The sequence below is a fragment of the Pieris brassicae genome, chromosome 11, assembly GCF_905147105.1.
Source record: "Pieris brassicae chromosome 11, ilPieBrab1.1, whole genome shotgun sequence".
Classification (NCBI taxonomy): Eukaryota; Metazoa; Arthropoda; class Insecta; order Lepidoptera; family Pieridae; genus Pieris; species Pieris brassicae.
This window is the reverse complement of record NC_059675.1, coordinates 3,462,993-3,490,691: the sequence shown is the minus strand read 5'-3', so window position 1 is coordinate 3,490,691 and position 27,699 is coordinate 3,462,993. Positions and strand designations below refer to the sequence as shown.

The window sequence follows — 27,699 nt, the reverse complement described above, 5'->3', positions numbered from 1 at the left end:
TAACATATTTTTATATAAAATTAAATAGCAGTAATTATATGATATAAAGTATATTTTTATTGACTAGGTCCGATGTTTTCAGCCAGATTAAACGATAAAAGTGACCACGCAGCATTTTAGGTGCAAAATTTTTAAAGGCAAAATACAATCTGTGATTGGGTTTACGTCAGTGTCATATTGTTAGTTGTTAGTCAGTTGTTAAAACTGACAAATCGTTAAAAATTCACAAGTAGAAATTGTGATTTTGTTTTCGTAGCTTGGAAATTGTACTATTAAATTAATCATCAAGCAAGGACTACTACTCGCGATTGATATTCGTTTATCGTTATTCATTACTAAGTTTGTCTTTATACTGTTGTATATACATTATTTGCGAGTGATCGCTGTTCTTTCGATTATGTATTTTTATTTTCTGATTCGTTATAAATTGATAAAGTAACGCAAATAAATAGTCTTTATTAGTAACGGACAAAGTATTCGACAAGTGTTAAGTTTGCGTTATAATTTATTTGTGTGAAACTTTCGAGATGCCTGTGACACTCATGGACAGGTTGCCCTTGCCGAACCTGAAGGTTTATTCGGCGGGAAGTGTTTTACTGCTTTCTATTGCAGTTTATTACGCCGTTAATGTAACTAGTGATCCTAATTGGAGAACAAACGCCACCCTCCAAAAGCAGCAAGATGTACATATGGAAGCTGCAGATATGGATGGTGCCAGAAATCTCACTGAACAAATGATGGAAGTGATGACCTTTATGATTCAAGAGCCCCTGTGTATGTGGGTGAGTAATGCTTGAAATGATTATTGGATAGAGGTTGTTTACAAACATTGTGTCAAAAATAAACATTGGCAATAATATGAATTTGTTGTGTTAGAGCTGCCAAATTTAATTAGTGTACTCTGAATAAAAAATATTATTTACTTAATTTATTCTTTTATGTAAGTTATTAATTTTTTTGGAATCTACCTTGTTTTTAACATAGGCTGTTACCTTGTTTTTAACAATGTTATCCTTATAATATTGTTTTATAAACATGTGTTACTTTTAATCAAATTTATTAATTTATGTAAGATATTAAGTGATGCATATATTATTTTAGTAAGCTCGTTAATATTTATTATTATTATATTTATATATGATTTAGTTTTAAAAAAATATGTTTATAAATTAATGTTTTCTGCCTTTTAAATTTTTTATTAATTAAAATATAATAATATGATATATATAATAATTTTAATTATTTTGATGTGATAGCTATTATAAAGGTTTGATAATGAATATAATTATTTTTCTCTTAAAAAAGAAGATATGGGTTAATTTTAATTATTTTAATGCATATGTTTACAACAAATCTAATTTATGTCTATAATAATCCCTTAAAAGCCACAATGTTTTGTAGGCACACTAGCACTCCATCCACTATTTTATAGCTCAGTATTACATTATTTACTACTTGATTTTTTTGTAGTATTAAACAAATTTTTAAGTTTATTAAGGTGGCAAGTTACAACTGGTTTGCAAGGTTAAATTGTTTTCAGAAATTGTACAGTAGTTGTGCTCATTCGCAACACGGTAAACTTCAAATTTAAATAAATTTTATACTAAAGTTTTAGGTAATAATAAAAAAAAATAGTAGTAATTGTAAGCCATAGAAAGTCCGAAAGTATGCTAGGTATTATAAAAAATTTTGTTTGTCGCTATAAGTGAAAGTATTTGTAAGATAACATCTGTCAATATTTTACTTTCATGGTGCAGAATCTTTATTTGTCTTATATTGACGCCTATATCTCGCAAACGTCGTTCACTCGTAATTGATTTTACACGTTACAATACAAATACATATTTCTCGTGTTCAATCATCTAAGGAATAAAGAAACCTATTAACAATTAAATTGCAACTTATGCAATTTGAAAGCGTATTAACAAAAATACTGTGATGTAAGGGAAAGTGCCGAGTATTGTGCAATGGTTTTATCCTCGAGATGCGCTTGCTTACGCACTTTCTCTAAAGCATAATTTATAATCATTTATAAACTTTTACTTTGGCCTAATTTATCGGATCTTTTAAAGATATATTACTGTTTTTGTACTCCAGTCACCGATAATTCTACTGAAGTAATAATTAAGTTACTTATACTCCGGAAGTAACCTCGGTTTGCGGTACGGCCCCCGGTGTTAGATAAGGCATCAGGTGACCTTCACGAGTTGTCTTTATTGCCGACTTGAGTGTTGTGGCGCTCGAAACGGCTGCCGCGCTTACCTCAATTATAATATAGGTATAACTCATATATTTCCTTTGGGGTGTAGAATTAGCATGTCAAAATTGTTTTTCCATTAAATTTTAAATTTGCTATATTTAATCTTTAATTTTCGTACTTTAGTATGATGAAATGCATACTATAATTGTTTGTATTTATTCTCCGTTCTAGTCCTCAGCTATTACTATTATTTATAAGTCACATAAAGAAGCGATTAACGTATTTAGCGATATTTTTCAGGGTAGTTTTTCCTTTCGTATCACATTCCAATAGATATTACCTAATATGTCTTCAAATGTTGTTACATTCTTAGGTATTTTTGATAAGATTTACAAATAACACACAATCAGCACAGCGTTAACAAAATCCCTCGAGTCAGAAAGAGATAAATGACTACGCTTGCATAAACAGTGTTTACATACATATATTACTTCAGTAAAGGTACAGCACAGTAGCAAATGCGATGCAACTACCACGTAGTTGGCAAGGAACCGATTCTGCTTCTTTACCGTCATATATACTCGTGGTAGTGGCCCATATAAAGATATAATATCCCGAAGTATAATAAAAATATTGTTTACAAAAAAAATATTTAGCAGCGTTTTTTATTTATAATCTTATCTTATTATCTTTTAGAACATTATATAAAGAATTTATTTAGATACCATTTTTGCTGATTACTAGTATTTTTTAAGAACATATTTCCATTCACGGACTTTATCTAGTCGGAGTTAGTTGATAACCTTCACATTTCATTACCAATATAAACTTCTCAACTATGCATAATGCGTATATGTTATTAAATGATTTTAATAAGAACCATGTGTTGCTATAATCCTTTTATATATAATATTTTTCATTCATAAAACTATGTTATGTCTATTACAGTCTACAAAAAGTAACGTAACATATGTAAGATACTACCAAATATACGTACAACAATTTACTGTTAAATGTAAGAAGACAAAATCTCGGCCCAATTCTAAAAAAAAAAGATTATATCAACCTCTCTAAATGTCTACGAAATTTTCCATGGTACTTTTCCTCTGTCGGAGCGATGGAATTTTTTCGAATATTATACTAAGTTCTACTTGTATTATTTGTTTTGACTCGTCGATAACTAATGCGGTGTGCGGTCATAATCACGATATTATTAGGTCTTTCCGCGTCATGGTACTTAAAAAAAACCCTAACAAATGTAACGCCCCTTGCGTGACTTTTAGTTATTGGAAATTAATTAGATAAATTTTCATGTTCCTTTAGACGCAGTGTAATGATTTCAAATACCGTTGAACGTGATTGTTATTATTAATTGTCATTGCTTGATTATAAACACAATTGTTTTCACGTCATCTGGACATTTGCCAGTCGATGCGCCATACAACCCATGGAGCAAGCTATTTTCTTAAGCAATGTGACTACAATAAATAGGACGACCTTGGGGTCTTGTATTATCTCGATAAAACGTGATTATCTTATTATCTAAGATGTTTTCTTATGATTTTCAGTATAATTTGAAGATAGGTAGTTTATTGTTTACTAGTTTAACACTGTGTAATGTTCTGTATTCGATGCGTTTTGTTTGAGATGTAATCAGCATTAACTAATGGCGCTCCGTTTTTGGAGTTCTTCAACATGCGCATTAACATACATGTCGACCGCTACCGAATACCGTTCGTATAGTAAATTTATTATGAATTAACCAAAACGTGTTGCGTCGGCTTTATAGTTCGTACGTAACAAACGTACAAAATCAATATGACTAAGATTTCGATAAGTTTATTTGGGATTGGTAATTGTCTCTGACGTTCAACATAGTTTCCGAATTTTTTTAATGCTAATTGACAGAGCGATATACTATCTGACGCATCGTCACATTAATCGAATATAGTATAGAAGTTAGACCATTGTTCTAATAAATTTCTTTTAATATATAATATAATTTTATTATAACATATTAGATATAATGTACGTAACATTGAAAATTAAACAATGTAATTAGAATATAAATATTACTGTTTTTTTCCACGATTAGTTGTTAATTTAATCTAATTTATACAAAAAGATAGAATGGTTAAACAACTGACTCAAAACCAATTATATAGTATAAATTGTTTATTTATTTAAAAAAGGCACACAAAGACACGACATATAGAAAACAAAATCAATATTTTTCTATTAATAACAAGTGTGAACAACATTTAAAGGGAAACATTACAATGATAAAAGAGAAAAAAATAATACAATAAAAATATACAACAATAAACTTGATTAAGAAGTACAAATATGCAATTTAATTTTTTTGTATATTTCTCCTTTGCGATTATTATTGGTGACGAAACAATGTAATAATATTATATATAAAAGAGGATTGAAATTGTGCTATTCTTCAAGACCTAACACACAAATTGACACATCGAATTGATTTCTGTGTGACGTGAATGTTACTACCTCAGATATGTCAACCCCTAAACGTAACATCTCTTTTATTAGACGTGTAATGTACCTGTAAAATAAAGAGGTGTATATGTTTCGCAGACCCTGATCAATATGTCTTGGTGTCTGTTGGCGGTGGGTGGGTGGGCGGTGGTGCGCGCAGTCTTCGGGCGTTTGCGCGTAAGTGAAGCGCAGCGCGCTAAGGACAAGCTGTGGAACTATGTGTTCTATAAGTTCATCTTCGTGTTTGGGGTGCTCAATGTCCACTATCTGGACGAGCTTCTTCTCTGGTGCGCCTGGTTTACGCTTCTTGGCGCGCTTACCCTACTTACTCAGCTAGCTAAGGACAGATTTGAATATGTAAGTATCCAGAAAGTCATTATTTAAAGCTTTTATTCCAGACCAGAGACTGATGAAAGAAAATTAAGGGCCAAAGTCAATGTACATATTATTGTTATAAGAATTCTTGGATTTCATAACTTAGTGATCAATTCAAGGAGGTGCGTGGTAAGTTCCTGTTTGAAATAAAATAAGGATAATCATATTTTTTACAGTACATACTAAACACTCGAATAACAAAGATAAGAAAATTATTAATTCAGTATTTAGGTTTAATATCATGTTTATTGACTACTTGTAGGTTAACGTCCAGACGTAATAATTATCGTCTTATCTCATAATTATATATTTATACCGGTGATAAGACGTTTATTATAAGATAAAATAATCACAAATAATACAAAAATATGCGGTCAAACTGTTGTTCGTCCTCATATCCGTGTTTTGATGTTCTAGATTTTATACAAATGCCATTTGACATATTTTACAATTTTATGATAGTAACAATCGTAAATATGAAAAAAATGTTTTGAAAACAAGATAAAATATGTATTACTAATGAAGTTTTTGTTTCCAAGGATAAGAACTAGATCAAGGGTAGAAAATTAAACATTTCATTAATGACTTGATTCACTTCTATAACTATACTGATTTTACATAAATTGTATCAATTCAAAGTTGAATGAATAATGCCCGTGCGCATTTGCAACTTGTTCCCTACCCCGACTCTACGAGCCCCCTTCGGGCTGATCGACGTCAATTCATAAACAACCAAACGAGTCAAAAAAGCAACTATGGCGCATGCGCGCTGGTAGCATGATTCTTAAGAATATGTTTTTTTTATATTTTATAAAAAATGTTTGGAATTTAATAAAATAAATATTAAACCTAACACAAGAACTTGAAATCACATTTTAGATACAAATACATGTGAATATTTAGTCGAATAAAATAATTAAAATGTATGGTATCGTAGAATAATATTAATTTTTGTGTTTTAATTATAGAACGTTACTTCCTATTAAGTTTTAATTATTATACAAATAACCTGATTTATTTATTTAACTAACAGGTTTTCCGTCATATTTACGCAAACACAAGTAAGAAGTTTTACAGAACTCATTCATATTAGAATTTTCAATAAATGCGTAGAATTTGTAAAATTGCTGTAGCCGAGAAGTGAAGAGGGATGAACAGTAAATATTTTTTAACCTAAATTATACAAGTAATAAATAGTAGTAATATGAATCATGAGTCACGCAATGGCTGTCCCTCACATCATACGTGTATAAGTGGTTTTCCTTAATTATTATCGCCTGATGTCAGTGAATCAAAGTGGTGTGACCGGTATTCAGAAAAAATAGCATTGTCTATAGGAAAATAATTTAAACGTAGGCAAAGGGAGGTGGATATGAAGCTTAGGTCACGTAGACTAGTTAGACTGGTTTTCCAGTCCTTAGTGAATGCTTGTTAGCGATCACATTGCACATTGTTTTTTTGGGTTACGGAATGTTACTCATTGTATTTCATCGGTTTTAATAATCATTGCATATTAATAATATTGGGGTTTAACCATTTCTATAGATATTGACTTGATAACACATCTTTACATACAGTCTACAAGTACTGTGGAGTACCTACCAATAAAAAACATACTTCTATAACTGTGTTTGTTTTTTTATACAGGTAAATAGGAACCGTCGTAAATGAGTAATTATTTTACTTTACTAATTAAGCTATTTGCCGACCAAGTAATGTTAGTTAGTCGTTGGCCTTGTTATGAATTATATTTTCACCCTGGCCTAGATTTTAGCCAAAATAAAGACTTCTGATACAAGTACGGATACCCTATATTAACTTAATAATCGCTGCTTCAATTCAAAAGTATCAAAAATCAAAATAATATTGTTTTACAAGAAAGCTAATAAAAAAAACCTATTTTGTCTAATATTTTCTTATTTCAAAAAAAAACGGTTGATTACGTTTTGTATCTTCTAATGCAACATCAGTAGGAATCAAATATGAATATATAAAGGATAACGATTGTATTTTTGAAACAAAAAACAAATTTTGAATTGAACCAGCGTATATGATGAATAATTCGAGAAGACATATTGATTGCTTTAGAATTGTTAAGTCGTTCACTCTTTGTATCAGGGAAATAAATGTATTTTGATTTTGTTAAATATCTTGAAAATATTCATTTATATCGGCTGGGCTATTTGTTTAGTTATCGTCTTCGCCGACTTCGTCATCATGGGCGCACGGGAGGCTTGTGGCTCTGCTCGCTGGCGAGCTGATTGCTGGAGCTACGCTGATGGCTGTGGCGGTACGATGGGGGCTGCCTGCAGGCCGAGACACATTCGCCTTCATGGCCGCTGAGGTACGATTTTTTTTGATACTTACAATGGACATTACTAGTTAGTATTTTATTTATTACTATTACACTATAACATAATTGTTTGTTAATTAGGGATACCTTATAATATTTCTCGATTTGATTAACTTCAACTTGGGAGCTGTTTTGATGATACGATTAAGTAAACGGTTTGTTTATCAATTGTTTCATTTTCTAAACTTTTTTTATTCTCTTTCTCTAATCATTTTCTCTGCAAACAGCTATCGGCCTTACAAGGTAATTTTCTAAACTTCGCTGTATTAAATATCCAGAAATGCAAACATAAGCTACAGCCTATGTTTGCATTGCTTAGCTTATTGCCATAAGATTTGTTACAGAAGCATTGACTACAGCATGTTTTTTTCTAATCACAGGAACACACTTTCTTAGTCAAGCTCCGTTTTTGCTTTACAAATCATCCATGAATAATGACCGTCCCAAAGCGACAAATAATAATATTCTATGCCCTGGTTTGCAGTGCGTGATAGCTATGGTGCCTTGCGTGCACGTAGTAGCTCGATTTGTACTGCGAGCACGCGGTGTTGATACAGCCGGCTCCGCTGCCTACTACACGCATCTCGTCTTCGACGTACGTATATTATATTATGTCGATTTATAGTTTTTTGTATTCTTCAAAATTAAAAACTTTAGAAGATTTTGAATTTAGAACTTTATGTTGCGCTTACTAAGGGGAGAAGTCAGTGTGCACATGCATTCCACTTGGGATGCGCCAATAGATTTTCCTATCATATATCATTAGTAGTATTGAAGAAATATAACAGGAAAAGGGCACGTGTTAGTCCCAAAAATCAAGAGTAAGGCTGAACCTTCTTGTCCAAAAGATCATGAATAAAGGATAGATACAGATATCTAACAAAGGATTGTAAAATTGTGTGCTCAAAAACTAACCTAAACTAATAACTTTTCTCGAATATATATTATACGTTTGCCATTGTTTTGACGAAGAAATCAACACTGTTTGATAACGAGTACCTCGTTATAGATATGTAGGTACGTGTCAAATATAACATTGTTTGTTGTGTAAACATTTTTTTAATTACCAAGGTTACGATACGGATAAAAGGTTTCTGGGACTAAATATTTTTCTACTTTTCCGGTTTTTATTTATCAAATCAATGGCTTATTTGTTGGTTTTGGATATCTTCTAATCACCTGATTAGATATAAATAGTCGCCCAACACAGTGAATTAGTTTTAACATTTTGTCAGGTTTATTAAAAATTGTATTATAACTGTCTAGAGCAGCAAATTTATGTATTATGACTACTTAGAAAACGCCTTCGAAGTAATGTATCAGTCTGGGTATTCTGGGTAAGAACAGTCAAACAGAACACGGTAACGTTTCGTCTTCGTCTTCAACACTTCTTATGATTATTAACATCTTCATTATATTCAGTATATAAGTATTTTATGAGTGTGTGTGTGCAAATTGCAGGCGGTCGGGCTAGTAGCTGAGACGGGTCACGTGGCCCACATGGTGGTTCACAGCAACGCGGTAGTTTCTATGGCCTCGATGGTGCTGTTGATGCAGCTGCGACACCTGTTACACGCACTTCTGGCCCGCCTTAAGAGACATCGCCTTTACGCTGCGCTGGCGTATCATATGAGCCGCAAGTAAGCACTATTAATTAGCGAAAGTCCGTACTTGTTCGGTTTAATTCGATTGGTTTTACGGATTTAATCTGTATATTTTAGTATTACTTAAAAATTTAAATTATTTTGAACTATTTACCTAAAACAAAATACACTTGTAAGTATCCAATTGGCAGAGTAAATGGGCACGAGAAGCATACGTTAAATTTTTAAAGGAAGTATTGTATTACCAACGATTTTAGTAAGTTTACATGTATGTATTGAGGTCGTATGAGTATAACCGTTAGTCCTAAATATGCTACGATCCGCTCACACAAGCAAATATTTTTCATTATCATAATTACTTTTATCCACATCACCTGATAATACCGTTAGTTATTTAAAAATTAAGGATAAACATCTTATAAGAACAACTACATACATACATACAACTTTAAATTTTAAATTGCTAGAAATTATATTTATGGTTGAGTAAAGTCATAAATTAAAAAATGAACATTGTTAAATAAAACGTAATTCGTGCATTAATTGCATCCTTGTTTGGCAATCATAGTATCCAAAGAGTCATCATTAAAATTATCCGAAATTCTTTTGTTTAAGAATCTTAATAGTATAAAACTATTTCAAGTATGTAATATTCTCTATAATATTTTCTATTCATAAACATTTTGTGATCGTGAGTGAAGCTCGTCAATTCGCGAGCCGCAGTTACTCGAAGATTACTGCTTACGTAAATAGAAACTATTTTTGTGTAATTTTAGTATAACGAGTACTGAAACCTAATTTACCCACGGTTAATTGAAGTTCTAGACGTCTTGCTCATTTTATCGCGCGATATAAATATGGGAAGTAAATAATTAAGGTTAATGATTCACTGGTAATGATGTGATTAAAAATCTATTTTCATACAATTGAGGACAATCGATTTTACCACTAAATTACATTACAAACATGAGTTTGTATACTTATAATTAAATGGTCATGTCATCCACCATTAATGACTAATATAAAAGTTTCAGACTTGTTTTAGTTAAAATACGGTTCGGCACGTGTTTCAAAGTAAATTCGTACGTAAATTGAATTGTTATTCCGTTTGGGGAACATTCTTTAAAGGTCTCGCCCCTCACAATTTATCATGTATATCGTGTATTTTAAATATTAATTAAAATGTATGCAAATTGTTTTATTCGGTTCACGTCAAAGGTCGGCGAGTTTGTGTATCGTCGTCCTCGATACTACATATTACAGTGTATGCTTTATACTCTCCGCTTTTCTGGCGTTATAGAGAGTTGTCCTTATATGGAAGTAAATACCACATTATATGGAGAACAAGGCAAACCATCCGAAGCCGAGTAATTTCGACGTTTTAGGACGTTTCATTAAATGTATTTCGTATTATTTTGAATGTAGGGTATCGTAGAGAAAGAGTGAAGAATTAAGAAGAATGCCTGATGTGGTATTGCGTGACGGGATAAGTAATAGTTTAGAAACGGTTAACAAGTAGGATAAAAGGCAGTCTTGGATTGGGTTGGGTAGGCCTGGTCGTACATACCTGGACCAAAACCGTGGTAGTATCCATAACCGACAATCATGCGTGGTTAATGTCACAAAAGTAGATGAAGCGAGAGAAGTATGTGAGGTCCGTAGCAAGTGGAAATCCGTGATCCCTGCTAACCCCTAACGGGAAATGGGTAAATAAAATATGTCTGTATGAAACAAATGTAAACACAATTTTACTTTAATAAAAAACTAAGCCCAACTCAGCTTATGTGTTGCAACACTGATTTTCAGTGTCTGTCTGTCTTAAAGTGACAGCTATACCAACATACAAAACTGGAAGTATCTAATGCAACTCCCAGCCTCTTAAATGCAATTCTCGCGGACACAAGTATTTCCCTAAATAAAAAGAAATGAATAGCGATTAGCTTAGTCGACGCCCCGGTGATAAAGTAGTCGGGGAGGGTAATACAAAAAAAACATACTAATTGTTACATTTTGTTCGTGGCATGTGATTTCTAAAGGTTTAATGGTAAACGATGCAAGTTGCCTATTGCCTTCTAGCATACAATACTATTCTCGACAGTAAAATAACATTCTTATCTATAATTTTTGCACAACTTTCACCTAGTCCTGCTTTTTTTGAATAGTCATGATGCAAAAAGTGTTATCAGGACAAATTAATTTAAATAATGTATGCGAAATGCACGCTTGAAAATGGATCGTAGATAATATGACGCAATTAAAAACATGAATAGGTAAACCTAAAAATTGACAAGGAAATTAATTATTCGTAAAACAACGGCCTTTTGTTCCTCAAAAAGCTTTGAACATAGGCATTAATGACATATGATGTCTACAGCTACCCTATGGCCAGCCCGGAGGAGGTAGAAAAGAACCAGGATAACTGCGCCATCTGCTGGGAACCCATGAAGGAGGCGCGTAAACTGCCCTGCGCTCATCTATTCCACAAGTAAGTCTTTAACGATTTGCTTCCTAAAATATGACTCAAGATAATAAATCCTGATCCTTTCTAAACGGACTGAAGCTATGTATTATTATTAAAAACTTATAATTATTTACATCATTTTAAATTATTTCCGACGTTTCGCGTGCTTTACAGCGTGCGTGGTCATGGTGACTGAAGATAAAAGGTGTTGAATGTCAAGAGAAAGCTGCAGAGAAAGATGTGTTATCTGTATTTATTGCCCCGAACTTGTCAATAATTATAAGTATTTAATAATAATACATGGCTTCAAGCCGTTTAAAAAGTGTTTTCTTAATATGTAAAAGCTATGTTAACAAAAGACAATACTAAATCTTGATCCTTCATGAAAACAGCGTACCAATTCTTAAAAGGCCGGCAATGCATTCGCGGGCCCTCATGAGCGTAAAATCATATTCTATATAAAAAAAAAACAGAATTAATTAAAAATGCGATTATTTAAAATAATATTTTGTTACGTGCGTGTTATTGCCTAGTTGAGCCATAAATATATGAAGGCTCATCTTAGTCTGGTTGCACGAGTCATTTAGCTAGCCACTTTAGTTCCTTATCTTTCGCGAAAGGCGTAAGTTAAAAGCAGCCTATCATACTAACCCCCTTTGCTCGAGTTTATTTAAATTAAACTGTTATTTAACCTACTAATACACTTTATAACTGAGATAGCAGTTCATTGGCATTAGCATTAACTAGATAAGGAATTCGATTGAAAAACCTCTACTTACTTCCGTATGTCAAAAATGTATGGGAGTCACAGTGTTAAATGTCGAAAATTACTCTAAGGGCTTTGTCCTGTATAAAGGTAACCTCTCTTTGTGAAATCGATCCTCATACAAAAAAGCTCAGCCCTTTAGGATCTTCCTATCCCATTTGTAGTCTGTAAGAAAGGAGAACTGCCCACTGGCCTGTGCGTTTCAAGGTCGCTGTAATTCTAAGTTAGCTTTTTTAATGTTGGCAACACTGTTATGTAATATGAAAATTTTTTAAGTATATAGTTTTTGTGAATAAATGATATTACGCTATAGCAAATAATAATTGTATTGCTGCGCATAACCGCCGATTTTGTTCGCTCTAACTCTATGTATGTATGTTTCTACAGCTCGTGCCTTTGTCGTTGGGTGCAGCAAGACGCTTCGTGTCCCACGTGCCGACGATCGCTGTCGGCCCGCCCCACGCCGCCGCCCGCTACGCTCACGCCTCTGTCTCCGCTTAATCCACTGAACCCGCTCACACACATTGGTTCCGATCCGCCCGCCGCTAACCACCTTTTCCACTTTGATGGTAAGTACTTGTACTTAATGTCTGCAAATGGTTAACTTGCAGACACAGAAATATAACTTTATTTTTTAACACGTGTGACTAACATAAGGAGCGACAAAGACAATAGACAGAAAAAGAGGGAAAGACTGGCAAAGAAGAATTCAACCATTAACAAGAAAGCACGACCTGCGAATAGATTATTGAAGATAATGGCGTCAGCATTGCTTCGATATATAAGTATACTGGCCATAAATACTGTTACATAAAAACTTTTCTCTTTTTTTTTTCAACTTTTTAATTATTTTGAATTTGGAACACGTATATTATTTTAAAAACTTCTTTAGATTTTGCGCCATTTCACATAGTTTTTCTTGTTCATTATCAAATTACAATATGGAATAGGATGTTATAGAAGATATGATTGCAGTGATCGCCTTGCACAAAGTATGTATCCGTTGGTCCGGATGGAGCCGTTTGTCATGTTCTCATCAAAAGTTTGGTATGGTTATCATTGTATTTATATGTTCGTATATCGTACTATCAACAAATTGAAAATTCCAGCTAGTACTCTGTCGCGTATTATAAAACAAGACCGGAAGCTCGGTGCTTATTGTCGATATACAGGACATAAATCAAGCTTTACAATTAAGAGCGAGAATCGATCAAAACTCCTTTTGTCGCGATACGCAGGTGAAAAACACAGAAATATCCTCTTTACTGATGAAAAAATCTTCAGGATTGAAGCAAAATGATAAAGTGTTCGCTTACAGTTCTAAAGAAGCTGCTCAAGTGGTCGGAAAGGTACAACGCGGCCATCATGCTGCGTCAGTGATTGTTTGGTGGGGCGTAATATTGCGGGTCGGGCTTGTCAAGGAGTCACAAAATGACATTTTTGTGAAAGAGGCGCGAAAACTTCAGCCAAACTGTATGAAAATATAATCTTGATCATGTTGTGAAACCTCTCAGCACCTGGTCACAAGGCACTAACTACCCAAGCCGGGCTTGAAACCATCGTTCCGGACTTTATAAGAGCTGAAGACTGGCCATCTAGCCTAGACCTCAAGCCTTTAGACTTTAAATTATAGTGAATTTTAGAGGACATAGGCTGCTCTAAACGATACGGCGACATTGAGTCTCTTAAAAAATCTTCGGAGCAAGCAGTGGCGAGATTTCCCTTGGAAACAGTGCGTCCATAGATTCGTGGCTAAACAGATTAAAGGCCTGTATAAAAGCCAAAGGTGGTCATTTCGTGTTTTATTTTTTGCTGCGACTTTAATAAATATGTAGGCATACATTTTAATAATATTACATTACTTCATTAAAAAAAATGCATTTTCATTTGTAACAGAAGTTACGGCTAGGTTTAATTGCGCCAATTACTTGTGGACACAAGCTGAAAAATAAACTGATCTTATAAACAAAAATTTAAAGCGAATTATATTACATACATGACATGTGGTCGCTACAAACGTTCAAAGCTCAGATAACCACAAAATCCAAACAACATTTACGTATTTTACTATAGGAAGCGTTAAAAATATGTTGATAAATGTGTCTCGTGACCTCTCACCTGATGACTGATTGAAATTTAGTTGTTCACTGCGGAAATACATTTAATCTAATCAATACCTAACTTAATTACACCAAAAACATTTTTAATTTATTACGTGTTGAATAATTTACCTATAAAAACCAAAGACATTCAATCCACATCGCCAAGGTTAAAACGATAATGTTGTTTATTCGGGGTCATGCTTGACTGCATACATTTCATGCATTTACAATAAATCCTTAATTTGAATTTAAAGAATTATTTATGATTACGTTACGACAACGCGCTTCTGTCAATTTGACAGAGTTTCTATAATACAAAAATGCATTGAAAATATCATACCGGCAACATTATGTGATGGTGGTGTCCTGTGTGAATGTGGGTGCGGCTTGGTTATGCGTTTTGGGCGCGGTCTGGCTCCTCCTCGCGCTTATGTGTTTGCCACGGAACTGGAACGGTGATGATTTCTATCATCATTTTTCTAGTAATGTTACATTGTATAGGGGCTAAGGAAGGATCGTTCACAGCAAATAAGTTAGCCAGTTTCATCAGATGCGCAGAAGTCGTTAATAGGTTTTTTTTACAAATATCATATTAGCTTTGCTTCAAGAAAATTTTCCTGGCAGTAAAATTGTTAGAATAATAAATATGTCAGTGACACATGCTAGGGCAACGATGATAATAGTCTTCTCTAAATCGGGTATACATTAAGAATAGTAATTTTTATGTCATACTCGAAAGTCCGGGCTAAAGTAAAGCTTTTGCTGATTATTATAATTTATACATCTACTATATCTTATAAAACTCTCGGTATTCGTAAAGTATATCGTAGTTGATTACTAGAAAAGAGATTCATTAGTCGAAGTCGAAGAAGGCTTATAGATAACATAACAACGAATTTTGGAATTTAGAGCAATCAAATTATTTAGATAAATTCTTGTCTTGACATTGCAATTGTAGATTATTCATTGCAAAATTTATTATTGTCTATGCTTAGTCTGTACTATTGTTAGTCTATAGGAGTATAGGTGCCATAGGTTCTTAGACAATGGGTCTGACAGTCCAGTGTTTTCCAGGGTCCCGATATGTTTCATGGCTGCCTAGTTTCTCTGTGGAGGTGACAAGAGTGCCAGCCCCTGCCATCGCCACCCCCGCCCCGCAGACAAACACGCCACTGTCACCGCAACTGGATGCAATTATCGCACAGGTAATGCATCAAACATTACAATAAAAATGAATTTTAATATCTCGTAGTAAAATGTGTTAGTTAATCTTTATTTTAGACGAGATCGTCTAATCAGTAAAGCCTCTTTCTAAAAACTAGAAACAATTGCAATCTAGCAAAAACCTAATTGAATTACTAGCAAAACTATAATGAGGTGAGGATATTACTAAAAGTCACATACACCTTTGCCAAAACAATCGATTGCGACATGACATGGATATAGTGTATCTGTACAAGATATTAAATTATTATTATATCTTTACGTAATATTATTCATATTTGCTAAAATCCCTATCCACTGCAGTACACTGCTGCTTGACTAGAAACAAATATCTATTTTACACGCTTGTCTCACGTTTAATTGTTCTGATAACAGGTTTACAATAAAACTGTGAGGAAAAATGACTCGGTAGACATTTTCAGCAACTCCATAGAGTCCTTTCGCCAAGTCGTTTTAAAAAGCTTGCATTGTTAATTATGCTTGGCGGTCCCATGCCACTTCTTTGATACAAAAAGTTCAATCTAGGGAGTAGTGTGTTGCGATATTGCGGGCTATTCGGGGGATTTACATGTATGAATGATGTTCCGGTTATGTTTGTATCAGGTGTCAGCTGTGTTCCCTCAGTACAGCGCAGCAGCGGTACGTGCCGACGTGTCCCGTACGCGTTCCGCTCACCTCACAATCGAGAACATTCTGGAAGGAAGATTGCCCACGCCCCCTTCACCTCCCACAGGTTATACACGTCATAGTCTATAATGTTAAAAAATTTAAATATCTGACAAGTATTATGTGGCCACATTTGGGACAAATAATCTTGTTTAGCCTTAGTTTAAGTACTTACCGTTAGATAACCAAGGCATGGTATGTGCATAAAGCTTAAAAACAAATGAATCTGTCTTAAATGTTTCATTAGTTATAAAAGTAACTAGAAAAAAAATCGCTGCCTGTCATTTGATAGATAAATGTGAAGATATGATAAAATTCTATGTGTCATAGACATGTCCATCATTTAAAGACAACACCCAGTCAAGCTACTAAAAGTTATCTGTGGTGATTAAACATCTATTTATATACAATGTTATGATTATCAAATATGTTTTTAATTATGCATTTATATGAATGCTATAAGTTATAAAGCCTTAAATGTATTGTTTATGGAGGTAGTGATCCACACCGCCAGCTATCCTACTCTTACTTGTCATATAGTTATTTTGAAAGTATACATTTACTCGCCTCGAGAAATCTAATATGAACTATCTGAAAAATTACATTTTTTATTTGTTCAGAGAATGCAAGGCCAATAAATCTTGAGCCAGCCGTCACCGCTCCCGAATCCGTTGCTGAACTACACAGGTATTTATAATTGTTTTTTTATTTTTGTACAAATTGGTTTATACATTTTTGTCAGTAATTAAACCTAGACTTAAAACGTTAGTATCGAAAGGCTCAGTACAACTTAACATTGTTGATTGGCAGCGCTGAGTCAGCGGAAGCGGAGTTTTCAGAGAGCGCCGCAGAACGCGAGATGGCGCTGAAACGTCGTAAAATGCAATTGCTTGACGCTGCCAGGAGACGATACTTGCAAAGACTTAGCCCCAATATAACGGAACATGGAATGATGTCCTGAATCACGAACCGGCTTTAAATTGTATGTTACTGATGTCAGGTGTATCGAACTGTATATGACGTAACAGAGGTAAATTGATCTCAAACGCATTCGTTTTAAGGATATAAATGATTAAGTGAAGCTTGACCTTTTCGACAATTCAAATTGCTAAGAACACGGAATCGATGTTAATTAACTTGTAAATATATATGTTGGACATTAATTAATATAACTGCACAAAGTCATCAAACATACCTTTTTTAATGTTAGTAAAATTACTAAGTACTTAAATAACCCCTTTTGGGTGGGATAGACCTTTAATAACTTGTTTTCATAGTTTACAATAATCTGTCTGGCTGGTGGCTAATGTGAGAACTCATAAATTTTAACTCAAAAGTGAAAATGGAAAATAGACATCTGAGTTAAATTTAGTGATCAAGCCATTGATTTACAACTTTAAGTGTTTATTGTAGATGATAACAAATTCAATTAGTATCATTGCTTATTAAGGTTATACACCATTTTAATGAAACAATAATCAAAGACGTATTGCTTCTTTAAAAAAATTATGAAACAAGGTCACTGGGTAGTGAAACATTTTAGAGGCTGATTCTACATGTTAAAAATTATTGTGACAGTTTTTTTGAGGTAGAAATCTTCCTTCCTTCTACATAAAGGTTTATTCCTGTAATCCTCTGTTTAAATTTCAAAATTGTGTTATTTTAAAGCTATGCTTATATAATCAAATTACTAAATTCAAGTCACCAGTGAATTTGTGATACCACAGAATGCTCATATATTTTTTTATGATTTCACTGAAATTTTCAATAGATTAATTATTTTGTTGCTGATAATAAAGTATTTTATTTAAATTTGAATACAGTAACTTTTGCTATATTTCCAGTCAGTTGTTGCTCATTTCATGGTTGACTGCTTTGTTATTTTAACTAATTATATGTAGATAAATTTTAAGAGTATTTTTGTATGAGTACCTTATTTGAAAGTATGACTTGTCCATTATAGATAGTTTTCTCTATCCTATTGTCATAATTTTAAATGTTTGTAAATGGCAGCCTTGCCATATAGCTATATATATCAAAAAATATATAAAGTGAAAAAGAACACTTCCTTCATTTAGATTATTATTATAGATATTAATTAATATTTTATTTTAAAACCAAAAAAATGTCCTTAAATTTCATTGATATATTATTTTTGTACATTTGCACCATCTTGTTATTGTCAAAATTTTATTTAAATACTTGTTAAATTTTCAATTGAAAGCAGATACTGGATTGAAGATTTAGTATAAATAAAATGATGTATTAAAATTAAATACTAGTCAATAAAAACTATAACATAAACATTCAAATGATTTTATTTTAGAAAGTAGGTACCTAAGATGAAACCATTTTTTGACCATGCCCTCACTGTATTAAAATTATTATAGACTCACTGTATTGAATGATATATTAACACCACATATATATTGTGAAAAACTATTTATCCAATGAAATTCATAACTACAATATGAAGGACTAAATGTGCAAATATGAAATCTGCAAATCCTCGCTCAGCACTTAACCCTGAGAACTCATTTTTGTTTTCGGGATTCACTTGTAACCGCAAACACACTGAAACGAACATAACCTCTATTAATATACGAATATTGAAATAAAGCAACCGTAAAATATAACCGAATTTGGACTTACCGCCAAGTACAAATGAACTAACACAAGAAATAAATCCAGAAAGGAATGAATTGAATGGAAAAGTGCCAACCAGACAACAATAAATGAACTGAATAACACCGGTCAAGAAAACGTACAACAAATACGCATCTACGATTTTAAGTTTCTTTGAAGTTTTATTTGCGTATTCTTGGTACAGCTTCGGAATTATTGATACTATTGAAGTCATTTTCACAAAGTATAAATAATCACAAGACTGGAAATGAAGTTACAATGTCTAGCTAATACATGCAAAAAGTAACAATTTAGAAGTATAATAGTCACAAATTATACAGACTAGTAATTATATTAGTATGTTACAACACAGACGAATTAGAGCTATATTTATATATGTATTAGAGACTAATATTAATTATAGTTATTATAACCTCAGACTACTAAAAGGCAGTAAATGATAGTTGATACTTGACATTTTAGTTTTAACACTTCTGCATTGACGTGGCTAGATATTATTGTAAATATACGCATAGTCAAAGTACTTAAAGATGTTTTCAGATATAAGAGACTCTTGGCTAAAATATGTTTGTTATATTATGTTGTAAATTTATTATTAAATAATGTACGATTTTGTTGCTATTACAATGAATTGTATGTGAGTTTTAGTTATTTTATTGGCTTATATAAGTATTATTTACTTAATTTAACATACATACAATATGTATAAAAATGAACTTTTTCGCCCAATATTTCATGAATTCTGAGTCTGTTAGGATAAAAAATTTTAACTTATCAAAAATTGAATACTTTCAAGAAGAGTTGATTTTGATTTTAAATTTAAACTTAATACGTATTATTAAACAAAAAAAATTGTATAATTTTTTATATATATTTATATATTTCATTCAGGCTTAAAATAATAAAAAACTAACTGCGTAAAACCGTAAGTAATAATTTCTTCATATGAGGGATATAGTAAAATTCTCAACCCTGAATTTTCTCGCCTTTATCTAAAATATGAATCTGTATTTAACAATTGACAACTTCTCTTTTCTGTTAAAGTATCTGTCAAAACTATGTATTTATAAATTCTGTGCTCAAATTATTGCTTGTCATTCGTGTTCGAATTTATAAAATTTTGCAATCAATTTAATTTGTGTTAAAAATGTTGAATATAAACGACAATTTCCCTGAATATGCTCTGCCTGGAGTGAAGAAAGTTCATTTTGAACCTTATGCTGATAATGGTGGAAGTATTGTGGCAATCGCCGGTGATGACTACGCTGTAATTGGTGCAGACACTAGGCTCAGTACCGGTTTCTCTATCTATACCAGGGAACAAAAGAAACTGTTTAAGCTATCGGAGAAAACTGTCTTGGGTGCAACTGGTTGTTGGTGCGACACTCTAACGCTAACAAGACTGTTGCAAGCGCGTATGCAAATGTACGAACATGAACACAATAAGGCTATGACGACACCTGCAGTTGCTCAAATGTTGTCTACTATGCTTTACTACAAACGATTCTTTCCCTACTATGTCTCTAACATACTGGCAGGCATAGATGGTGACGGCAAGGGCTGCGTTTATAGCTACGATCCCATTGGTCACTGTGAAAGGTCAACATATAGAGCAGGAGGGTCAGCTGGAGCACAGCTGCAGCCCTTACTTGATAACCAGATTGGTTTAAAGAACATGCAAAATGTTACCGAGGCACCTTTACCAAGAGAAAAGGCATTAGCTCTATTGAAGGATGTTTTTATAAGTGCAGCAGAAAGAGACATCTACACTGGAGACAGCATTTACATCCTGATTATTACAGCTAATGGTATACAAGAAGAAAAGTTTGAGCTCCGTAAAGATTAATTTGCAATACTGTAATAAATTTTGTTTTAAATCAAGGGGGTATTATTTCAAATACTTTTAAACAAATAACTGAATTTATTAATAATTGTAGTTGTTATAAGGTAACTATAATATAATGACATAATTTGTTCATACTATATACAAACTAGATAAAATTTATTTCTACACAACACTAACACAAGTATTTTTATTTATTGTACTTAGGCATAACAAAGATATTGTGTGGAAAGTTCTTCTCAAACATTTCTTTTATTGCATCTTGCCTTGAAGAATTTCCCAACAATGTTGCTTTTAACCGTGGAGGTATAGTGTTTCCAGCAACCATGGGATGAATGTTGTAGCACAATTCCACTATCTCCTTTGGAGGAACTGTAACAGAAAACTTTTTATATCCTGAAAACATGTAGGAATCAGTTCCTTCTACAGTTATGTTAAGCCTCACAGGGATGTTGGTGTTTCCTTTGAGAACACATTTTAAAGGCACACTTGTCTGCAACTCCACTACCTCTGGATAATTTACCTCTATGGATATGGGACAGTTGTCTATGGGCAACGCTGGTAAAGCAGTAGTGCTCATAACAAATAGGCCATCAGTTTCTTCTTTTCTTTTCCATTTAATATTGTAAAGTCCAAGTCTAGTTGGTAGATCTTTAGGCATATTTTTTGCTCTTAAACAAACAGCATCAGAAGCAACATCTTCATCATTTACCTCCAGATTTTTTATACATGATTGGGATTCATCATCACAGTGCTCAAGGCAATCAATGTTTTCTAACTCTGTGTCAAGTATTACTAACGGCCATGGACTTAATATTTTTATTTGAGGCAAAACTATAAAAGCATCATCTATAAAGCACTTTGTAATTGGTTTGAAATTTAAATCTAAAAAATTGACATTAACTTCAAAGGGTTTAATTACAGTAATCTTAGTAAGAAACTCTTTCATACATTGCAATCTTGGAGTTTCATTGAAAGCGATAAAGTAAGATACTTTAATTTGTACCATAATACTGGCAGTTTTATTGCTTTTCAAGTAGAACTTGTTTGAGTAGCTAGATGATTGATTAATATTTGCCACATTAATTGTTAAAGGTTGAGTTTGGGACTCACTTGCTTTAAGACTTAATTCAGTCACTGATTCAGGGTTGGGGTTATCATGAGAGCTGACAAGTGACAGCGAAATTGTGATTTCAAAAACAGGACATTCCTCATCATTTGTGATAGTAAAAATGGTTGGAAACCACTCTCCTTGAAGTGCAGGAACATTATTAGATATACTCATAGATAGCTGGCATTCTCTTGACATAATTGCAGCTGATGTTGAAGGTACAATGCAATCAAATTCAAAATCAGTTTTTGGTTTCATAATAAAATGCAGTAATTCAGGATGTACAAACAAGTTAGTAGATTTATTATCCTCTATTTTAAAATTAAATATAATTTTTCTAGTTTGATTTGCTTCAAGGATAAAAGACACATTTCGTATATGTAATTGTGAGCCTATGTCTTGGGGATTTGATTTGAAGTGGCACAAAAATCTATGTACTTTATCTTTTTGTATGGTAAAACATGGGATGCCTTCTTTAGTTATCTGAATTTCTATTGTTTCTGTATTACTAGATATTGTAAGGTAAGCCTGTTTTATTTCAAGAGAAGCATTATGAGTATGCCTTACATAAATTTCCACAACAATACCTTCATCCATTCTGTACTTTGATTGCAAAAATTTAGTTTTTACCTCTAAAAAACTCGAAATATTAACCATATCAATAGCTATGAGCAAAGGATCTTTCTCTATAACATTATGCCACAATTCTACAGCTTTATTCTGTGATGTATTTGGGATATCTGGTTCAGGTGTAGGAATGGTACAGTTTAAAACCGACATGATATTTCGAAATATTCTATTTTTATCATTGTTTGGTACCTGTATGTTTTTTGATAATGCCTCAACAGAAAGCTGAATATAATCCTGTACCTTTGCAGATAGGTAAGCACATTGTAAGGCTCGATTGAGAACATGGGATGCAAGAAACCACCATTTCTCTCTTCTGTAATCCCAGAGCATATGTGTTAACAAGGTGAGGGCTTTGCCATAGTCAGAACAATAATAATATTCATTTGCCATTTCAACAACTAATTGCTTCCTCATCCGAGGAGAGTGGAATGTTTTGAATTGCGATATTGCACATCCTAAAAAACTTATGATCATTGCAGAGTGATTAAAAATTCTTTCATTATATTGGAGTGCTAAAACTGCACCTTGTTCTTTTTGTGGATCATGAGGATCAGCACTAAGTCTTCCTGGTCGCCATGGGCGCTGGCCATAAAATTCAACTATACCCTCCATGGGATCAGGAGGAGCCGGATACTGAAGTGCCTCACAACAAACTGATCTCATGGCTTGTCTTCTCTTCACAGTAAATTGGGCTGCATACTGGTAATAAAAACCTGGATGTTGTGACTGTATAGCTGGAAGTCCAGCTCTAATTGCTTCATCAAACAATTCACCAAAGGCACTATACTGCCTAGCAACCCATGCATAGTGTTCAAACAGAAGTTCTGTTGGGCCAATTCTGCTTTTATATCTTTCAATATGATTTTTAAGCTGCGCAATAGCATCTCTTGGTAGATTTAAGGCAAAAAGTAGTTTACATAACTTGTAATTTAAATATCCTGCCACTGTTCTAATTTCATGAATATTTGTATCCACTTGGCGTGTTTCCAGTAAATTATTAAAAGCATGCATATAATGTTTGTGTGCTGTACTAAAATCCTGTTTCATTTCATTTAAAAAACCAAGTTTAAATTGATGACGAACAAATAGATATTGATGTGTGGTCTTATTCAAATGATCTCTATGTTGCTTTATATTTTTAGTTTCATGATGATAATAGTTTTGGGCTATATCATAAAATGCATTCTCTAGTCTTATGATGTAGCCCATGAGGTGATCACTATGTGGAAGAACAAACAATGATTTAGATTGTATTTCACAAGCAGCACACAGTGCTTGAGCTCTTTCTGCACCAAGCATGTATTCTGAAGGTGGAGGAGAAAGGCCACTTTGAACTACTACTACAGCAACGCGAGTTGCATGACCCTCCACCGCTGCTCTTATAGACTGGACTCTTGAAGCGCATTCTATAATTTTCTCATTACATTGTGGGTCATTCCATTCCATGTCATAAAATATAACTATAACAGCAGGTATTAAAGATATCCTTTTGGGTATCCAGTTTTTCTTTAAAATCCCTTTAGGGATGTACCACTCATAAGAATTTCGTTTAGGCTTTACCACTGGATATTCAAAAGTATTGTTGAGTAATTTAAATCTTACCGAGGCTCGATCAGGCCGTCGGTTGTTAGAAAAAGCATCCCATATGGTTTTATGAATTGCGTTATTGATAGTATCTAGTCCAGAGAGTCCAATTAAAGCTAGAGGTTTCTGAATAATTTCTGGTGGAAACTCAGTGTTATCACTAGGTTGCGACGCCATAATTATTTCTAACTTCGTATTCAACTTTAATTTTATACGTACAAAAACGTACAATTTGCAAAACTACACTGTCACAAATACATATTTGCATGTTTCCATTGATATAATTGTATTAAATTTAATGAACTGCACAGGAGAGAAATTCAGGACTGATACGACTGAATTTTTGCTAGATTTTCCACAGACTACAGAAACAAAGTAGAGAAACAGATGAAACCAAAGGCTCCAATGTGATAACGGGATTATAGGATAGATTAAAGTAATAAAAAATGCATAATTGATGTTTCGAAAAACCAACAATTTTTTTTAAATATTTAAACTATAGATTAGTATTGGTATGTTTTTTGTAACAGTATTCATGGACAGAATATTATATGTTATGTTGTGGTATCTATTATATGGTAGATCAAAGCGTTTTTGTTGAAGAAAAGAAAGAGATCGATTGATGTTGGACGGTCGTGATGCTGTCCACATATAATTGTCTTTGATGCACTGCATTAGAATTTGGATTATCTTCTTTTATTTTTTGAAGTGCGGTGTCATTTTTAATATAATGTATTATATTTTCTCATACAAGTAAGCACATTGTTTTCAGGTATTATTTTCGTTTTAATTAATTGCTATAGCGTCTATTCCACCCTATCAGTGGTAGCCGAGCAGAGTGGTTGGATAAATATCTAGTGGAAAATGGAAGTAGCATATTTAAAATATGAGCTCGAGTATAACTACTATAGAACAGTTGACAAAATCAAATTACGATACCTGGTGCTTACAAGCACAGGCGATTCTCGTAAGATACATGTGAGACTTGTATCAGAGGAAAATTTTCCACTCTACCATTCCATAACCAAGGACAAATAATCTCTACCGAAGTGTACCGAAATCCAGATAATTTTCAGTGACGTATGTGGCCCATTTGAGAATAAATCAATGGCCGGATCAAAGTATTTCATAACATTTATTGACGATTATACTAGGTACTGCTGTGTATATTTCTTAAAAGAAAAGAGCGAAGTATTCGATAAATTCAACGAATATAAAACTGCGTTGAACGGTTTCATACGAAGAAAATTCAAAATCTACAATCTTTTAATGGAGGCGAATATAGGTCTAAAGCGTTCCTCAAAGATAACGGTATAAGCCGAAGACTATCTGTACCTTATACCCCACAGCAAAATGGCATGACTGAAAGAAAAATCGCTTATGAATAAAGCCAGATGTCTGATGCTAGATGCCAATATCCCTGCAAAATTTTGGGCAGAAGCACACTGCAAACCATTTGATAAATAGAAGCCCAGCAAGAGCTCTCAAAGGCAATTCCCCACATGAGAAATGGGTAGACCGAACACCACCAGGAAATTACCTAAACATATTCGGAAATAGAGCGTTTGTGATGAACAGAAATCGAAGAGGAAAGTTCAGAGCCAAAGCCACAGAAGGAGTATTCTCGGGTATGAGGAGGAGTGATGTTGCTATCAGCAGAGATGTAAAAGTAATCGAAAAGATGCATTTTTGCGGTACTCCTGCCGAGAAACGCAAAGATCTTAACTCCAGAACCTGAAACAGAACAAATTGAAATTGAAATTCCAGAAAAAAGAAACGGAATTAATAAGAACTTACTTTTTTAGGAACCTAACCCCCTTTATTCCAGCTCTAGTCAAGATCCTCTTGATGAACCATCTCCTTCAAGTGAAAGACCATAAAGAGACCAGCCAGTCCACCAGCATAGACCAAAGATAACGAGTTAAGTGGCTGCGAGACCATGTTTACGTCAGAAAATAATGACACCGACAGACGAAATTGGGAGAAGGCGATACAATCTGAAATGGAATCATTACAGAAAAATATCACCTGGTTGACAACTCAGAAGCCAAAGGACACAAAATACTGTCGAACAAGTGAGTATTTCAGATTAAATATGACAGTACGTACAAAGCTAGATTAGTCGTACGTGGATAGAAGCAGAAAGGAAGCCTGGATTTCAAAGACATTTATAGCCCAGTAGTAAGTCAAACTGCATTAAAAACATTATTAGCAATTGCCACATCTAAATCGTACTACTTCATGATATTGGACGTCAAGACAGCTTTCTTATACGGAGAGTTAACAGGTGAAGTTTATATGAAATTACCTGTTGGCTATGAGACTGACTGCAATACTACTGAAGTAGTTTACCGATTTAAAAAATTGTTGTACGGATTAAAACAAGGTCCATTCACATGGAACAAAACTTTTACACAAGCGATATTTGATTTGGGATTCAAGACAATCAAAACAGATCTATGCGTTTTCATAAACCAAGATAAGTCAATAATAATCGGACTATTTGTTGATGACGTACTTGTCATAGGAAAAGACAAGAAAAAGATCGAAGTTATTTTGAAGAAACTTGAAACCAATTTTAAAATGAAAATGCAAGTACTTATCCAGGTATAAGTTATACCCAGGTATGGAAATTAAATACTCAAAAGACCGAAGTTTCATTCTTACTCAGAGATCCTACATAAATGACGTCCTGAAAAAATACAACATGAAAAATGCCAAACCTTGTGACACGCCCGCAAGAAGCGATTTAAAGTCGATATAAGAAACTGCCCAGGAGGAGGAATATCCCTATAGGGAAGCAGTGGCAAGTTTACTGTACCTATCTACCAGAACCAGACCAGATGTCGCACAAGCGGTCAATCTAGTTAGCAGGAAGGTCGAAAACCCCACTAGAGAAGACGTCACAAAAGTTAAGAAAATATTCAAATATTTAGTGGGAACCAAAAACAAAGGCATTTTGTTCAAACGAAACACGTATAATAATTGTCTATGATGCACTGCAATAAACACAATGTTTTCAAGTATTATTGCGTTTTAATTAATTAACCTTTAAGAGAGAGTGAGAAAGGGCGAACGTAGCATGAAGCAAATATTCATGTAGCGAGAGTAGAACGACAATAGCTATTTTTACAAGATATTTACAGAATGTTGAAATATGAACTTATATTGCATATTTTACTTATTATAATGCCACATAATCATAATTTCGCCACAACAACATCAATATAAATCGCGTTGAATAATGTAAATATTAAATTTGTATTAATTTTCGGCACTTTTTATTTAATGACAATTAAATTCCAAACATATCAAGTCTCGGAAATCTATAGTTTAAGATTTGTATATATATGAACAAGACTTAAAAATTAATTTGCCAAAGAAGTTTCACTTCTGACATGTGTACAGTTTTGACGCACGCACCTTTTTTTAACGCAACACTACCTACAGCAGATATGTCCGTACATATCCTACTCTACTTCTAAGGGTTTTTATCAAAACGCATCAACTAAAACTTTCGTCAAACAAGAAAGTCATGTAAACAGAAAAAGAACAGACTTCTTTGTGACGGTGCCTGCCTAACAAATTACTGTTGACAAGTGCATAAATTTTCATCCTCTATGCTTTTAAATTGT

General features: G+C 33.3%; 4 protein-coding genes across 4 annotated transcripts; 2 read left to right on the top strand and 2 right to left on the bottom strand.

The window, feature by feature from the left end:
* The first annotated feature begins 202 nt into the window (after nucleotides 1–202).
* On the top strand, nucleotides 203–18,673 carry LOC123716025 (E3 ubiquitin-protein ligase AMFR-like). The gene is made up of 11 exons (XM_045671503.1): nucleotides 203–782; nucleotides 4,799–5,056; nucleotides 7,266–7,418; nucleotides 7,912–8,022; nucleotides 8,889–9,067; nucleotides 11,406–11,516; nucleotides 12,646–12,827; nucleotides 15,435–15,565; nucleotides 16,188–16,317; nucleotides 16,871–16,937; nucleotides 17,061–18,673. Exons 1-11 carry the CDS (start codon nucleotides 528–530, stop codon nucleotides 17,209–17,211), a joined length of 1,728 nt encoding a protein of 575 aa, XP_045527459.1. The 5' UTR covers nucleotides 203–527; the 3' UTR covers nucleotides 17,212–18,673.
* LOC123716026 (dolichyl-diphosphooligosaccharide--protein glycosyltransferase subunit DAD1) lies at nucleotides 18,551–19,201 on the bottom strand. The gene is made up of 2 exons (XM_045671504.1): nucleotides 18,903–19,201; nucleotides 18,551–18,824 (listed from the first exon to the last, which is right to left on the bottom strand). Exons 1-2 carry the CDS (start codon nucleotides 19,108–19,110, stop codon nucleotides 18,694–18,696), a joined length of 339 nt encoding a protein of 112 aa, XP_045527460.1. The 5' UTR covers nucleotides 19,111–19,201; the 3' UTR covers nucleotides 18,551–18,693.
* A 764-nt stretch (nucleotides 19,202–19,965) lies between these two features.
* Nucleotides 19,966–20,777, top strand: LOC123716076 (proteasome subunit beta type-1). Its single transcript, XM_045671610.1, has one exon. It carries the CDS (start codon nucleotides 20,044–20,046, stop codon nucleotides 20,740–20,742), a length of 699 nt encoding a protein of 232 aa, XP_045527566.1. The 5' UTR covers nucleotides 19,966–20,043; the 3' UTR covers nucleotides 20,743–20,777.
* A 37-nt stretch (nucleotides 20,778–20,814) lies between these two features.
* LOC123716075 (trafficking protein particle complex subunit 11) lies at nucleotides 20,815–24,422 on the bottom strand. The gene has a single exon (XM_045671609.1). It carries the CDS (start codon nucleotides 24,239–24,241, stop codon nucleotides 20,930–20,932), a length of 3,312 nt encoding a protein of 1,103 aa, XP_045527565.1. The 5' UTR covers nucleotides 24,242–24,422; the 3' UTR covers nucleotides 20,815–20,929.
* Between the last annotated feature and the right edge of the window lie 3,277 nt (nucleotides 24,423–27,699).

Coding starts and splice junctions, on each gene's coding strand:
- LOC123716025 (XM_045671503.1), top strand. CDS start 528: ATGCCTGTGACACTCATGGACAGGTTGCCCTTGCCGAACCTGAAGGTT. Junction 5,057..7,265: donor CTAAGGACAGATTTGAATAT/GTAAGTATCCAG, acceptor CTATTTGTTTAG/TTATCGTCTTCGCCGACTTC. Junction 16,318..16,870: donor GCCCCCTTCACCTCCCACAG/GTTATACACGTC, acceptor TTATTTGTTCAG/AGAATGCAAGGCCAATAAAT.
- LOC123716026 (XM_045671504.1), bottom strand. CDS start 19,110: ATGACTTCAATAGTATCAATAATTCCGAAGCTGTACCAAGAATACGCA. Junction 18,825..18,902: donor TAGTTCATTTGTACTTGGCG/GTAAGTCCAAAT, acceptor TGTTCGTTTCAG/TGTGTTTGCGGTTACAAGTG.
- LOC123716076 (XM_045671610.1), top strand. CDS start 20,044: ATGTTGAATATAAACGACAATTTCCCTGAATATGCTCTGCCTGGAGTG.
- LOC123716075 (XM_045671609.1), bottom strand. CDS start 24,241: ATGGCGTCGCAACCTAGTGATAACACTGAGTTTCCACCAGAAATTATT.